Source organism: Corapipo altera, unplaced genomic scaffold (assembly GCF_003945725.1).
Source record: "Corapipo altera isolate COAL_440 unplaced genomic scaffold, ASM394572v1 0, whole genome shotgun sequence".
NCBI classification, from domain to species: Eukaryota; Metazoa; Chordata; class Aves; order Passeriformes; family Pipridae; genus Corapipo; species Corapipo altera.
Window position 1 is genome coordinate 414,261 of NW_020884872.1, and position 16,395 is coordinate 430,655.

The following is a 16,395-nucleotide window of genomic DNA, read 5'->3' on the forward strand; positions in this document are numbered from 1 at the left end:
GTGCTCCCAGAGGGATATTTTGTGTTCCAGGAGGGATATTTCGTGCTCCCAGAGGGATATTTCATGTTCCAGGAGGGATATTTCATGTTCCAGGAGGGATATTTTGTGCTCCCAGAGGGATGTTTTGTGTTCCAGGAGGGATATTTCGTGTTCCAGGAGGGATATTTCATGTTCTAGGAGGGATATTTCATGTTCCAGGAGGGATATTTCATGCTCCCAGAGGGATGTTCCCATGAGGTCCCTGCTGGGGGGTTCCACAACCTGCCTGGGAAGTGCTGCCTCTGCAGAGCAGTTTGGGACATGTCAGAGGCATCACCAGGACACTGCTGGGTCCAGCTCCTTCCTGCTCCTTTGTGTTGGTGACACTGGAGGTGGGAACAGCCTCCAGGCTGCTCCTCTCCTGCACTCCCACAGGCAGCACTTTGCATCCCTGTTCCAGGACTGCAAGGAAAACTCTCTGCTGCCTTCATCCTCTGGCTTGGGTGCTCTGTAAGAGATCCCAGTATTCCCACAGAGCCCTGTTTCCTCCCAGTCTGTGTAACAGTGGGGGGTTTTATACAACTTCCAACAGTTCTGGGAAAAGAACAAAAGGAAGAGAAAAGGGAATTGGCAACAGAAGGGGACAAACTTGAAAAGAGAAGAATTCAGCTGGTTCAGCAGCTGTTGGACTGATGTGTCCAGCAGTGTGTGCACACTTGGGAGAAAATATGTGCTGTCTCTTGCCTTGCATCCCAAAAATGTCCATGTTGGGCATGCAGGGAGAGAAATCTGGACTGTGGGGTGTGGGACACAGAGGGTATGAAAAGGAACAGAAGGTGAAGTGGGAAGAATAATTTGGAGGGAAGACAATCCCTGATCCTGCAGAGGGATGTCAGGGAACCTGTGCTGGAACTGAGGTCACTTTTAGGCCAGTGGTGAGGATGTGGGTGTGCAGGAATCCAGACTCCCTGGGCTCAGCTGCTCCAGAACTTGAGCCATTTCTTTCCTGGCAGTAAGGAGCGATCTTGGGAGAATATCAAGTTTAAATTCATTCTGGTTATTTGCTTGATGGCTTTTTGATGATGTCACCAGCTGAATCCTTGGCCTTGCTCTGATGGAAGTGTTGGCTCTGGGACTGCTGCAGTTATCAGTGGTCCCGTGTCCTCACAGAGGATCACCTGGAGAATGCTTTGCCTAAATTATCCCCACTTGATGGACTTCCAGACCTGGAAGCCTGAGGAATGGGGATGGAAATCCACACCTTGGTTTCCTGAGGATGTGGGTTTGAGGGGCTCAACAGTGTAAATGCTGGCCAGGCTGGCAGACTGAGACAGAGCACAGGAGCTCTGATGGAATGCTTAAGGCAAAGACTGAACTGAAAGCTGCCCTACATGTTCTGACTCGAGGGAACTTGACCCCTCGAGGGAGGGACCTTCATGGGATGTCTTACAGCCCATGATATGATGCGGTGAAGTGAGCTTTTGTCCCAACTATTGCAGTCCATGGGAGAGAGACCTTTGCTTGGAGTTGAAGGGCTGAGAGGGGCAAGAGGAGACCCCTTGTGTGTAATAGAAAGAGATCCAGCTACAACTCCAACTCCAACTGCTGCTTGGGAGAAGAGAGAGACTGCTGCCCTGAAAGTGGAAAGGATCTTTCCTTCTTCCCTTCTGAACTTTTACTGGAGGGAAAAGAGATTTGATCCAATGTAAATACTGCTTTATCATAGGAGAAGTAGTTAGGATTGTGTATATAATGTATTATAATATTTATTTGTGGAATTATTGTAATATAATTCCCTTCCCCCCATATTGAGTCCTGTGTTGTGTCTGGAAAACCCCTCTCACACTGGGGTGAGTTGTGGGAGGGGGGCTTGGACTTGGCAATTGGATTTTTGGGGGTTTCAAACCAGAACAATGCTCAACCCCAGAATGACCCGTGGAGCTCCACAGTGGGGAGCAGCACCTGCTCCTGCTGGGAGCTTGTTCCACTTGGATTCCACACTCGGACTCACATTGATCTGGACTGGTGTGAGTCAGTGACAGCTTCATTCCCCTCTCTGCCCCCTGTTCCCACCCCCCCCAGTGACGTTCGAGGACAAGAAGCGGGAGAACTTCGAGCGGGGGAACCTGGAGCTGGAGAAGCGGCGCCAGGCGCTCCTGGAGCAGCAGCGCAAGGAGCAGGAGCGGCTGGCACAGCTGGAGAGGGCAGAGCAGGAGAGGAAGGAGCGCGAGCGGCAGGAGCAGGAGCGCAAGAGGCAGCTGGAGCTGGAGAAGCAGCTGGAGAAACAGCGGGAGCTGGAGCGGCAGAGGGAGGAGGAGAGGAGGAAAGAAATAGAGAGGAGAGAGGTAACGGGGGAGCAGAGCTTGGGTTGGGGGCTGTGTCCTGGGCACGGGGGCTGGGGGGGACCAGGTGGGAGATGGGCACTCAGGACCGGGCTGGCATTGGGAGTGAGCAACACTGGGAGCATGAACCCACATTTCTGAGGGCTTGGAGGTGAGGAAGAGTCAGCAATCCCTTCATTTTTCCTGTGGAGTGAATGGGTGAGATGTTTCAATGTAGGACAGTGTGCTCCTGACCTCTGACTCCTTTAAAAATAATAATGATTATTATTATTATTATTTGATATAAAGAGATGCTTGAATGAATGAAGAAAAACCTATGGCATTCATGATTTTCCAGTGATGAGGTGATTTTATAGAATCCCAGAATGGTTTGGGTTGGAAGGGACCTTTAATATCATCCAGTCCCTACCCCTGCCGTGGGCAGGGACACCTTCCACTAGCCCAGACTACTCCATCCAACCTGGCCTATGATTTGGGCCAGGCCTTTAATTTGTCAGAGGAAACACACCCTGGGGAACTTAAAAAGCTCTCATTTTCTCCCACTGCCAAACAATGATGAGTCCAGTGCAGAGCACTTGGCTGTTCTTTGCAAAGCTGCAGGGTGTCCAGTGGTGGGGCTTAGAAAGGGATTTGATACTTTTCTGGAGAGTTTTCAAAGCCTTAATATGAAACAAGTTGGTGAATCAGAAAACTGGACCTTGGGAAACGTGAAAATGAAGGGATTCTCTCTTTAGTCACCTCTGCTGTGCAGGGGAGCCCCATCTCAGTGAGCACTTAAAGCACTGAGCAATTTGTGTGCTTAGAGGCACAGAGCAGCCTAGGAGTGTGTTTTTATTAATGGTTTAATTGCTCATTAAAATATTAATTATAACGGCAATTATGAATTATAATAGCAATGACATGTGTCTAGCAATTATATTTATTTATTTTAAATTTATTTTCAAGTTAGATATCATTTGTTTTATCGTATATAATTATATAAATCATATAAATTTCCAATTCTGCTTTATTTTTCCCTTTCTCCTGGGATGCCCCAGGCTGCCAAGCGGGAGCTGGAGAGGCAGAGGCAGCTGGAGTGGGAGCGGAACCGTCGGCAGGAGCTGCTCAACCAGAGGAACAAGGAGCAGGAGGACATTGTTGTCCTGAAGGCAAAGAAGAAAACCCTGGAATTCGAGCTGGAAGCTCTGGTAGGTGATGGATCCTGGGTCAAACACACAGGGACAGTGTGGCAGTGTGACAGTGGCTGTGCCATGGCCGGGTTTATTTGCTGGAATTTTGGTTGTAAATATGAAATAAAAGTACTTTTTAGATCCTGACTCGCCTGACAAAACGTTCTGGTAAAAATAAAACCAGAGCTCTTTTTCCTTCCTTTTCAAGAATGACAAAAGGAACCAGCTGGAGGGAAAACTTCAGGATATCAGGTGTCGGCTTTCGACCCAAAGACAAGAAATTGAAAGTACAAACAAATCCAGAGAGCTCAGAATTGCAGAAATCACCCATTTGCAGCAGCAGCTACAGGTGAGAAAACCTTCTCTGATTTTATTCTTAGCCTTGAATTTTGGCATTGATTCCCTGAGCAGAGCTGCCCCAGCATGGGGTGTGCTGTTCCTTGCCCCGAAAGAATCCTTGGAGATAATTTGTCATTCCTGGAAACTAATGTTCTTCAGACCCATCCAGGAATTGTGCCTGCACTAGAAGCTGTGTCTGTGCTTATCACTTCATCCTCCTGTAATCCTGCTGTGGGGAGCAGGAGAGAAATTGTTTGGCCTCAGATGTTTGGGAGGACGAGGAGAAGGGGGTTTCATGGCGTGGATTTTGCTGGCAGTGGTTGCAGTTTGTGTGCTGGGAGAAAGACTCGACTTCAGTGAAATGGCTTGTGGATGATCCATTTTTAATTGTAAAATAATGAACTTTCAAAGCTGCAGTTCCCAGTGAAGCCAGTTAGTTCCTGGTCTAGCCCTGGCATTGTCCTCTCCTGCTGCTCCATCTGAAGTTCTCTGTGGAATGGAACTGAGGAGGTGTCTGATTTTCGGGAGAGAATGTGCTTTGTGGTTTTTAAAGGTTCCCAAGGGGCTGTAGGATTTAATTTAGGGACTTTTCTCTTCCTTACATATTTCATATTGCTTGAAATCAATTCTTGGCTTGTCCTGGGGGGATCTCAGTGTGTTTCTGCCTCTGCAAAGAGAGTCTCAAACTTAGGTTAGGAGGGCTCAGGTGTAAAACCTGACTTAAACCCTAATCCTACTGCTCCAGTCCAGCTTCACTCTTGCCTTCCCTGGCAGTTTTTCTGTTGGATTTTTGGGTTTGGGGTGATTTTGTAGCAATAGCTGTGGCTCTGTGGTAATACCTTCCCTCAGGTGCTAATTGATCTCCACCACTGATATTTCAGGCAGTGTCACATGAGGTGTTTTTATCCCAAAACCTGTGTCACTGCTTAGGAGAAATGGCTGGATTTTATCTGGGGAGAACCTAAAAGATTTTTCCTGAAAAAACCCATTATTTTTTCAAATATCCTGTCAATTTTTCTGTCTCATCTGTAGAGGACAGAGTAAATCAGCTGAGTTTTAAAAAAGGAGATTTTAATCCTCCAAACTCTCAAATAGGTTAAAAAGTCAGCACTGGCATTATCTCTGAAGGGTGATGTGCCTTCCCTTGGAAACAGTTTAGTTTAATACACTTGAAATTCCCTGTGGAAAGATGAGTCAATTCAAAGGAGTAATTATTCTTCAACCTGTTAATTAGTTTCAAGAGGGAGTTTCATTAAACTTGTGGCAGAAGTTGTGCACCACTTAATCCTGGCTGATGGGAGTTTGTGCTGGTTACCTGGACCTGTCTGGTCAAGTGCCATTTCCAGGGATGTTCACAAGGATCCTCCTTTCCAACGCCCTGATCTGTGACTTGCTTATTACCTGCAGGGGCTGTTTTTCTCCTTGATGAATCCTTTGGCTCCCAAGGAATTTGAAGAAAACTTTCCCTTGTTCAAGGGGCAGGGCCTGGGATTTGATTTCACTGCCATGTGGGATGTTACTCAATTCTTGGACGTTTCTTTTTGCATGAAACTTCAGAGTTAGTGCTGCCATTAATGTCTTTCATCTGTTTCTCCAGTACAAGGAAAGGATGTGGAGAACCATCTGGTGGATGTTCTTGGATAGGTTCTTATTCCGTGGTTGTCTGTGATTTCAGGAAACAGAATTTGACCTTCACGGTCCCTTGGCGTTCTCTGTCCTTACACACTCTCCAAACTATTCAGTGTATTGAGTAATCTGGAGTTGGGAAGTGTTCTGGCCTTTGAAAGCAAAACACCCGAGGTGGTGATCTCATTCCACCCTGAAATGCTGTCCTGGGGTACTTTTTGTGCTTGAAGAACTCTTTCTGTAAATCCTGTTCTGTTTTGACACCCATCCTGCTGTTTGGTGGACCTGCAGGATTCCCAGACTCCCAGGCACAAGGGGTGCTTTGGGCTGGAAGGGGCCTCAGAGGTGCCCTGGGCAGAGCAGCTGGACAGTCAGCTCTGCTCCAGCTGAATTTTGCTCCTTTGGGGATTCATAAAGTCCTTGACTCTGCTGTGCCTTCTCGGGATATTTGCTGGAACATAAGGAGATTACAGGAGGCTGCAGTCCTTGCATAACCATCAGATGTGAGCTGAGCACTGCAGAGCCCAGTCAAGGCCTGGCAGGAGGAAAGTGGGACAATCTGGAGCTGTGTCAGTGCAGCCAATCCCCTGGTCTTGGAACAAAAACCACAACTTTCTGTGGAACTCATGATTTGGGTTAGGAGGGACCTTGAAGCCCACCCAGTGCCACCCCTGCCATGGGCAGGGACACCTTCCACCAGCCCAGGTTGCTCCAAGCCCCGTCCAGCCTGGCCTTGGACACTTCCAGGGATGGGGACTCCCCAACCTCTGTGGGACTCACTGTGGGATTGAGCAGTCAGGTGACATTTATTCTTGGGTGGGGTGATGTCACCTGCAATCCCTCCTGACAGATTGAACCTGTCAGCTGGCTGAGGCCTCAAACCCCTGCAATTCCAGACAGCTGCTCCAAGGAATTGCTCTGTTTGTCTGGAAGTTGGGGTGTCCATACTCATGATCTTTGATAAAAGAAGCATTTTCCCCTCCTGCTGCTGTGACGTGTTTGACAACTTGAAGTTGGGGGTCAAGGCTTCTGAAAGGTGTGTGAAGCAGCTCTTCATCCTCCAGAAAGAGCAAGGATTCTTTGTGAAACATAAATATAAATGTATATATATGTATGATCCACCGAAGGAGGAATTTCTCATCTGCAGGGACCCCCATAACATACCAGTTCACAATCTTACAACTGTGTGTTGAGTGTGAGAAGGATCATAATCCCCTTCCACAAGCACCAAGTCCAGAGACTGAGGACTCAAAGATTCTCACCTCACAGAGCTCGTGTTTCATGGCTTTTGGCCAGATATATTCCTTTTGAGGGAAAGTCATTATTTTCTCTCCTTCAGATAAACTGTAAATATCTGTCTTTCTGTTCCTGGTGGAAGTTGTTTGTTGTGGCTGAAGTGACCCCTCGCTCACCCCACGCCTGTCTCTGTGCTTGTTTTCCCTGTCCTGGATCCAGGAGTCTCAGCAGATGCTGGGGAGGTTGATCCCAGAAAAGCAGCTGCTCAATGATCAGCTCAAGCAAGTCCAGCAGAACAGTTTGCACAGTGAGTACATTTTTGGGTGTGTCTCACTTTGGGTGGGACACGTTCCCTCCTCCCAGTGTCCCCTGGAATTGCTTTCTGTGTGTTGCAAGCTCCATATTGAAAAATGGTGCTTTCTGTGACCCAGTGGGCTCCATATAAGGAAATAATTATTTGCCAATGTGTTTAAAACCAGGAGATTCTCTTCTTACCATCAAAAGAGCCCTGGAAGCCAAGGAGCTGGCACGGCAGCAGCTCCGGGACCAGCTGGATGAGGTGGAGAAGGAAACCCGATCCAAACTGCAGGAAATTGATATTTTCAACAATCAGCTGAAGGTAACCCAGGACTCATTAATGACCCTTCCTTCTCAGTGTTCAGTGAACCATTTTCTGACTTGAATGTGGCAAAAAATAACTGAAGTGGCTGATTTAGATAGTCAGGTTTGGGAGCATTCTCCAGTCTGTCTTTTGGGGGTTTGATTTGATTTTTATTTTATTTTATTTTTAACAAAACGCTACTTAGCTTTCCAACTCAGAGTTTGAATCACCTCAATCTGCAGAGTCTCTTCAGGGGTAAATTTGAGCTCTGGTTCTGATTGCAAGTCTGAAATTGCCTCTTCCTGTGCTTTGGCAACCAAGGAGTGCCAGTAGGTCAAACCTGCTGGAATCAGGAGTTCAAACTGAAATCTTGAATTAAAAAGACTTGATTTCCTCCTGCCATCAGAATTTCACCTGCTGTTCATCCTCCCCTGGTGTCCCTGAGTGTGGGTGTCTGTGGGTTGTGGTTTCCTGCTTTGTTGCTCAGTCTCGTGTGAGACCTGTGTGATTTTTGTGTCTTTCTGCACAAGAACTGTGCCTGTTCTTCAGAGAGAAGGTACAAATCAGTCTGCAGTTACAAACCTCTAATAACATTCATTTTTTCATTAAACATTCCAATGTTAAAGTAGCTGATCTGCCAGTTCCCCTGAGGGGTTCTCCTGAAAGCTGAGCAAAAAAATCCCCAATTTCCTGCAAGGTGTCAGAAATTGTGCTGTAAGTGTTCAGCAGGAAAATCACTGGAATAGAGACATTGATGGTTCTGGAGTTGTCTTGGGATTAAATCAGAAACCTTAGAATGGAAGGTGGGTTTGTAGTTAAGCAACAAATAGCTTGGTTAATATTAAAGTTATTAATAACTGTAGGAAAAATTAAAAACTGACTCAAAACCTGAGGGAGTAAGGAAGGGGAGGAGTTCTACAGAGTCAGACACAACACAAAATAGGCTCAATTTATACCAAAAGAAAATAGACTGGTTTAAACCTTGCTTAATTAATCCTCGAGGTTTAAACCTCAGTTTATTTTCCTTTATATGTGGGTTTTGGACACATCTCAACGTGTTGTGCTTTTTGGGTGTTATTTTTTTAACGGAGTCCTTCCAAAGTGTTTTGCAGATCAATATGACCAAAGGATATTAATGCTAAAATTATGATCAATGTCTGATCATAAATTACCCAGACAGAATAAGTGGGCAGAGGGAAGAACAGTCTCAGTACTTTTGCTTATCTGCAACATCAAGACTTTAAGTCTGTTGCCTGTTCTGGTCACGATGTTCAAACACCTGGATGTGAAGTGTTCCTGCACAGCTCTGTCCTTGGTGATTCCAGTAGGAGAGAGATGGCAGCATCTTCCCTTTCTGCAATCCCCCAGAGCTGTAGGATGGGGAAAAGGGAGGAATTGTGTCTGCCAAGGCCAAAGCAAATGCTTTGGGTCCTGGGAAAAGGGCAGGAAAGGGTTGGTGTGGAAAAGCTTCAGTGAACACACGACTGCAGGGCCCTCTCCCCTGGGATCAAATGCTCTGCTTGGCTCAAGGGGAGAAGATTTGATGGAATCCTTGTATTGTAATCCCTGAAGTATCCCAAGTTCTGTTGCCTTTCTGTCAAAAAGCCAAAATCTTGGCTCAAACAACTACATTTGTTGCACTGAGGTTTTTGTAGCAATGCCTTGTCTGTATATAGTGAATATTGCTCTGCTTTAATTCATATCCAATATCCTGAATGTGGCTGTTGTGACACCTCCAAACCCTCCCTGTTGGTCTGTTTGTGAGTTCAGTGCCAGGGTAACAGTTTCTCTCTGCTTTTAAGGTAAGACATTCCTTGTCCTGCCCCCCCAGGAACCAGCAAAGCCTCGCTGTGTCTTTGGAGTTCCAGTTGTGCCTGGACAGCTGGAAGTTGTGTCTGTCCAGGATGAGTGTAGGGCTCTGTGAACATCCAGCTGGAAGAGCTCCATTGCTTGGCTCTTGAAGTGTTCCTAGAATTTTCTTCAGCTAGTTTCCTGTGGAACTGTGGGAGATGCTGGTTCTTCCCCCCCTGTGCCACTCATACTTGGCAAAGCAATGGAGCCCCTGTGTTGTGGGAGATACCCACCAAAGCCTTATTTCCTCCTGGCTGACCCAAAGAGGGATATAAATTGGATTTTTTAATCTCCAAAAATGCTCCATCCAGCCCTAGGTCTATGAGCTGGGTTAGATTTCCTCACCATCCAGGTGTGTCACTGGAAAGGAGGAATCCTGAACCAGCACACTGGCTGGGCTGGGAGGGAATAATGGGATTAAATGTCTATGGAGAACTTCAATAATTACTCAAATGGCCCTGGAGATCCTGCCTTAGCTGAGCACAGCCATGGAGTGCCAGCACAAGCAAACCAAGGAGTGTCATTGTTTGTGCCAGGGTTGGCAGCAGCATTTAATGATCACATTCCACAAACTCCTATGAGAAGCTCCCTGCTCCAGGCACGACTCAGCTGCAGCATTCCCAGTTTTCTACTGGGCAATGGAAGTGGGATATCTTATATTTAGTGGTGAGATAACTTATGTGCCTGCCCCTGCATCCCTGGAAGTGCCCAAGGCCAGGCTGGACGGGGCTTGGAGCAGCCTGGGCTGGTGGAAGGTGTCCCTGCCCATGGCAGGGGTGGCACTGGGTGATCCTGACCATCCCTGCCAGCCCAAGGCAGTGGGATCCTGTCAGCTGGAGGATGTTGGGCACCACAGCCCAGGTCCTGGGGGGTAGATTTGCACCTGCACAAGGTCTTTGGTGCAATAAGATCTCTCAGGAGAGCAGGACTGAGATCCCCACGGGGTCATTGTGCTCTGGCTGAGCATAAAATAGGGAATGGCCCAAATCCAAATTATCCCTGGATTGCAGTGATGTCCTTAGCAGAGTTTTAATTCAGACCTGGATGGGAACTGATTATCTCCTTAATGGTGTTGATTTCCTTTTCCTTGAATTTAAAATTCAGGAGGATCATTAGTGAAATGAGTCTGAGTGGGACATGAGGATCAACTTCACTGTTTAAACTTTCAAACCTCTCTCAAGTGGGTTTGAATCACTTGATATTTAGTTTAGTTTGTACTGTAGATCAACTTCACTTTTTTTTTTAAACTTTCATCCCTTAATCAAGTGGGTTTGAATCATTTGATATTTGATTTCATTTTTTTTTTCTCTTATGCAATTTTCAACATTTTGTTCAGTGCATGAGGATCTTCACAGGAAACCTTCCTGTGGCTGGTTTGTAGATTGAGAATTTCTGAAAAACTGTCCAAATACTTTCAAGATTAACTGTTTCAATTCCTGCCTGTACTATATTTTCATTAGAACATATCAGTTTTCCAAGGTGAACTATTTTCAGTGAAAACCCTCAGTTGTCACAGGTGAAGTTATCCTTTTGCTCCTTGGAATGCTGAGGAGTTTAAATGCAAAATTCCAGGTTATTCTAGATAAAATTTGTATTTGTGTTAATGGAGAAAACAAATCCATTCACTGGAAAATAAAACCCATTAACTGTGTTGCTGTTGTGAGAGCTCAGAAGGCAGATTTTTACATGGAAATTAATAAGTGAATTCAACAAACCAGCAAACAAAACAGAAGTGACTTTTCAGATTAAGCTTTTTAGAGTCCCATTTAAAGGCCTTCTTGTTTCTTAACCTTTTAATATCTCAGTTAAATGGATAAAAACAGGAAAACAGTAAGTGGTGTATAGACCTGAAATATCTGCCACTGTAGATGAGTTTGGACAGAGATCCCCAAGTGTTGCTCCTTCCCAAGGGAATATTTGGGGCTGTTAGTTGTGGTTCCCATAATATATGTTTACACATGTTTTCCTTCTTTTTCTCCAGGAGCTGAGAGAAATCCATAACAAACAGCAGCTCCAGAAGCAGAAGAGCTTGGAAGCTGAGAGGTTGAAACAGAAGGAACAAGAAAGGAAGACAGTGGAGCTGGAAAAGCAAAAAGAAGCTCAGAGGTAACAAAAGACTTTATTTGAGCCCTTAATTTAAACCTTAACACCTCTCAGAAAATATTCCTGTCAACTCAAAACTTCAGGGATTGAGATGAGATTTGTGCCTTCTGGTACCAACCTAATGTTTGGAAAGTGGGTGGGTTGGACATGAGGGGGAATTTCCTCCTGGAAAGGGTGGTGAGGCCTTGGCAGGGGCTGCCCAGGGAGGTTTGGAGTGCCCAGCCCTGGAGGTGTCCCAGGAAGGCCTGGCCGTGGCACTCAGTGCTCTGGGCTGGGGGACAAGGTGGGGATGGGGCACGGGGGGGATCCATGGGCTGGGAGGGCTTTTCCAGCCTCAGGGATCCTGGGATTCTGTGAGGAGCTTCTGTGAGGAGCAGCTTCTTCTCATGCATTTGTCCCTTATTTCATAAGTCTGAAGAAAGTCCAGAGGTGGAAAAGTCATGGAACAAACCAAAGCACACTGGGCATCTTTTATATCTTCAGAGTTACCTCTACTGGGGCAAATTGTTTCTAGCAGAGCACAGTTACCCTTTCCTTCTGTTGTCTTGTCCTCTGTTGGAGGAAGGACTTGTTAGTTCTGGCAACTGGGGATGTGAAATACTCTGGATAGTTCTGCAAGGCTGTTGTGTGAAGCTTTCAAATGTGTTTCCCCCTTACCCCTCAACAGCAACATGAGGAGTGTCACGTGTTCTGATTCCTGCTTTTCCCTTCTCATTGGGCTATTTTGAGTCTTACTTAGGGATGTTTGTGGCCTTGGGTTAGAGTGAGATGATATTTAAGGTCCCTTCCAACCCAAACTATTCCATGATTCTGTGATCCCACGAACAATTGTGTAAGGAGATGCTGGGGAGGGGTTGGTGACTCATCAAAATCAAATCAGCTCTTCCAGGGAATGGAAAAACCCTGCAGAGGACACTTTGTGCCATAGATCACCCCAGAGGACAACTGACTGGGATGGTCTTGGGTTTGAGTGGCTTAAAAAAACCCACCCTGGTTTTCCAACAGGCGAATCCAGGAACGGGACAAACAGCGGCCGGATCGGGGGCAGCCAGAGGAGGAACCTCAGTGGCAAAAAAAAATTCAGGAAGATGAAAAGCAAAAAAGGGAAGAAATGCCTAAGAAGAAAGAAAGTGAGGAGAAGGGGAAGCAGGAAATGCAAGAGAAGCTGAGTAAACTTTTCCAGCCCCACCAGGAGCCAGCCAAGCCAGTCCAGGCTCCCTGGTCCAATGCAGGTAGGGTCAAACACCAGGAATGCTGGTGGGGAGCCTCTGGAACAGTGCTTTTCTCTTCTGGCTTCCCATTTAATACAGGAGGATGTTATATTTCAAGATTGGCTTGCTAGTCTCAGTGAAGTAAATAATGGGCAGATTGAACTCTAGACTCCAAAAATTGTCCTTTTAGGCATCACTGTTGTCCCTAAAAGTCTGGGGTTCAGCAGAGTGTAAAGCACAGGATGAGATTCCCAGTGCCAAGTGAGGAGAGATTCTCAGCTGGAAGGGGCTGGAAGATCCTGATGCAAGATGTCAGAAATTATTTCTGTGTTTCCTTATTTTGCTGTGCAAAATGTGCCTTGGGATTTGTTAGAGCAGCACCAACATGTCCCGGGGTTCCCCTGGTCCCTCTCCTGCCTTCCCCAGGAATGTTGTTCACTGATAAAATGACCTGAAATCTAAGATTTAATCCCCCTCCTTCTGCTCTGCACACAGTTCCTTTTTGTTTCCATTTGTGCAGGGAGCAGAGAGCACTTTTATGACTAAATCCTGCCCAGAGGGGTTGTGGATTCCCCATCCCTGCAAGTGTCCAAGGCCAGGTTGGATGGGCCTTGGAGCAACGTGGGCTGGTGGAAGGTGTCCCTGCCCAGGGCAGGGGTGGCACTGGATGGGCTTTAAAATCCTTCCCAACCCAAACCATTCTGTGTTTCTACGATTTCCCCTGATGTTTAGAGGAGAAAATAGCAAGAAAATTGTCTTTAAATCGTTCATTTTCACATACAGGGCACGAGATACTTCCTGCAGACACTCCCAGCTCTGCTCATTTTTGTCACCACTTTCCCCTCATTTTGCAAACGTTTAAAAATATAAGGGGGTTTGATTATTTTATATTTTTTCCTTGTGTGTTTTTTTTCCTTTGCTCAGAAAAAGCTCCTCTGACCATTTCTGCTCAGGAGGATGTAAAAATAGTGTATTATAGAGCTCTGTATCCTTTTGAGTCCAGAAGCCACGACGAGATCACCATCCAGCCAGGAGACATCGTTATGGTAAGGAGGGGTTGGGATGTTCCTGCAGCAAATTTAAGTTGTGTAAAGAAAGGAAACTTCAAACCTAAAAGTTTGATGGCAGGGATGTTGATACAGAATAACCTCCAATTTTTTTCCCAGTTGTGTCGAAGTCTAGAGCAATATTTGCTCTTGTCTCTCTAAAATTAGAGATTTACAGGGAAAATGTCACTTTTCCCAGGAATATGTGATTTTAGGGAGCACTTCATGCATGTTAAAGAGAGATTTGCAGGGAAGTAACATTTTTCTCAAAACTGTGAGAATCTAAGGAGCACTGCACACATTTTTAAATAGAGATTTGCAGGGAAAATAATATTTTTGCCAAAAATATGTGATTTTAAGGAGCACTTCACACATTTTAAAGAGAGACTTTGAGGTCATGCAGGTCTTTTTATATGTTCCTTTTGGACTTGATTTTAGTTTACTCTCCCACAGTGGGGTAACTACTCTCTGTTCTCTTTATTTAACTTATTTTTGACAATAATTAAGCCTGATTCATGGGGGATTTCTCTCCTGCTCTGCAGTAATTGCTTAACTGGGCTACTCTTTTAGGCAGACTGATCTAAGTCAAATTGTGAACTTGTTATAATTGTGCCTTGCTTTGAATCTTTGCTTCCCTCTGGAGGTTAAAAGGGAATGGGTAAGTGCTACCTGACTCCAGGAAGGCTCTGGAATTGCTCCATTTCCATGGACACACAGTTTGTTCCCGTGTAGTTCTTGAATTCCCCAAGGGTCCAATTAACAAACTCCTTCACTTTATCAAAAGTAATTAAACTGCACCAACCCAGAGCTTACTTTTGATGCTGCGTTTGTGCTCCTTGACCCTCAGTCCTTCCGTGTTTGTCGTGTCCTGTGGTTCTCCCAGGCCCAGGGGGTGACTTTCCTGGGAAAACAACCATTTACAAGCTCACATGTTAAAGTGGCTCTGGCTGGTGGCATCAGTGCAGCTCTGGAGTTCAGCAGCTCTCCAGCCTGGAGTGCCCTGGGTGCCACAAAATCACCATTCCTTGGAATAACCAGGGACTGGCACGGGCAAATCGAGCACTTCACCACTGGAAGCTGAATTTGGACCCGTTTGAAACCCAAATTTTGACCCATCTTAAACAAATTCCGTGTCCTGATTTCCATCTGGACAGGAGGTACCACCCAGGCTGGGTCTGAGCAAAGAGCTGGACCCAGATCCATGGGCTGGGACAGGCGGGAATCCCGGCGGGAGGCTGGGCTGCAGAATTCCTTGTGGCAGGAGGACTTTAATGGATGTAGAGCTTGTAAATCACCTTGACAACAGTGTAAAGCACTTTTACACTGGGCATGAACCCTGAGACCTGTCTGGGTGGAAATGAGGGGGAAGGACAAGGGTTTGTTGGGAAGGAGGAGGATTTGCCAGGCTGAGGAGGGCTCTGCTCTCCCAGCTTCTGGGATGTGTCAGTGACCTGGATCTGGCCTCATGGGTTGGAGAGTCAGTGGCTTGTGGACTCTGTTTTTTAGTTCTCCCACTTTGTAGTTACAGGATTTTGTATTTTTCTTGGATTTTGGCTTTCCCTGCTTCTTATCTTTCAATGTACTTTAAATGTCTTTCACTGTGAGCTTAGACTGATTTTAATCCTGTCTGTGACTCAGCCAAGCTTCTGTGTGGGGACAGATATTATTTAAAACAAATTCCTAGTGACAGTTTCTCCTCAGTTTTGTTACTTATTGATTTTTGGAGTTGGAATGAGTCTTCTCTGTCTGAGACACAAAAAGAGTTCTCAGCTGTGACTAAAGTACAGTTGAATAAATAAAAACTAACCCCCCACACTATAATTCACTATTCAGGTGTACATTTAAACTCTAGTTGTATTTTGGAAATAAATATTCTGGGATTGTTTGTCGTAGGGACTTGGGGATGGTGGGTGTAAAAATGTAAGGAAGTTGGAAGAAATTAATTTTAAAAAGGTTCAAAGGAATTTGTTCAACATTCCAATCCTGTGCTGCAAAACCAGATGTGACTGGTATCTTATATGAATGAGTAAGAAAGCAGTTTTGTTATGAATTATGAAGTTTAAATTACCCTTCAAAGTGCCTTTTCCTGAGTGTTCCTGGAGAACTGAATGGGGTTGGATAAGCAGGACTCTGACTGTCCTCACAGGCTGCTTTGGGAGTTCCTGTAGCTTCAAACCCCCTCAGAAGAGACATTCAATTAGCTGGGTTTAAAACCTTTTGGTTGGGTTTTTTCTCCTTATTTCTGAAAACTCCCAGTGGTTTCTGTCTGACTGTGATTCGTGTCAAAGATGCTCTTTTTGGAGCATCCCCACAACAGGAATGTGGCTTTTCGGTGCTGTTCCTTCTGTGTGTTGGTGGCTGTGGTTCCTCCCTGTCCCCCTGAGGGAGTCCCACCTGGGTGACTGTTCTTAGTGTGCGGATGATTCAGCCTGGCCTGGGGTGCTGACAATCCCTTTTTCCCAGGATGTGACCTTCCCTCCCCCTCCTGCTGCTCCATCAATCCCTGGTGCTGCTGCAGTGGAAATTTTGCTCTGCACTGCAGTGAGAGCACATGGAGCTGGTCAAGCACAAAGTGCCTTTATTTCTGGTTTGCTTTGAGCTGACAGGGACTGAGCCAGAAGGAGGCCCCAAAATAAGGAGAAATAATGGGTGGGTTTGCACCAAAAGAAGGGGGTGGGAAGTTACAGGGGGAGGGGAAAAGTCAGCAACCAGCCCAAGGGAAAGGAATCTGTCAGGAGCTCAATGGACTATTCCAGGGACAGAAATCCATCCAGGGGCTGGGCTGATCCCCCAGCGTGGGCAGCTGGGCAGGGGGGGATTGTGCCCCTCTGCCCCTCAGGTGAGACCCCCCCTGCAGAGCTGCTCCAGCCCTGGGGAACAGCACAGCAAGGA

General features: G+C 46.1%; 1 protein-coding gene across 1 annotated transcript in view; it reads left to right on the top strand.

Moving 5' to 3' along the window:
- The window catches only part of ITSN1 (intersectin 1), a 69,277-nt gene that overhangs the window by 17,907 nt on the left and 34,975 nt on the right, over window positions 1–16,395 (top strand). Inside the window, exons 11-18 of the mRNA XM_027637582.1 lie at window positions 2,062–2,324; window positions 3,359–3,508; window positions 3,699–3,839; window positions 6,911–6,998; window positions 7,171–7,310; window positions 11,125–11,249; window positions 12,252–12,478; window positions 13,382–13,633. Coding sequence (XP_027493383.1) covers window positions 2,062–2,324; window positions 3,359–3,508; window positions 3,699–3,839; window positions 6,911–6,998; window positions 7,171–7,310; window positions 11,125–11,249; window positions 12,252–12,478; window positions 13,382–13,633 — 1,386 coding nt within the window. The remainder of the gene's footprint in view (window positions 1–2,061; window positions 2,325–3,358; window positions 3,509–3,698; window positions 3,840–6,910; window positions 6,999–7,170; window positions 7,311–11,124; window positions 11,250–12,251; window positions 12,479–13,381; window positions 13,634–16,395) is intronic.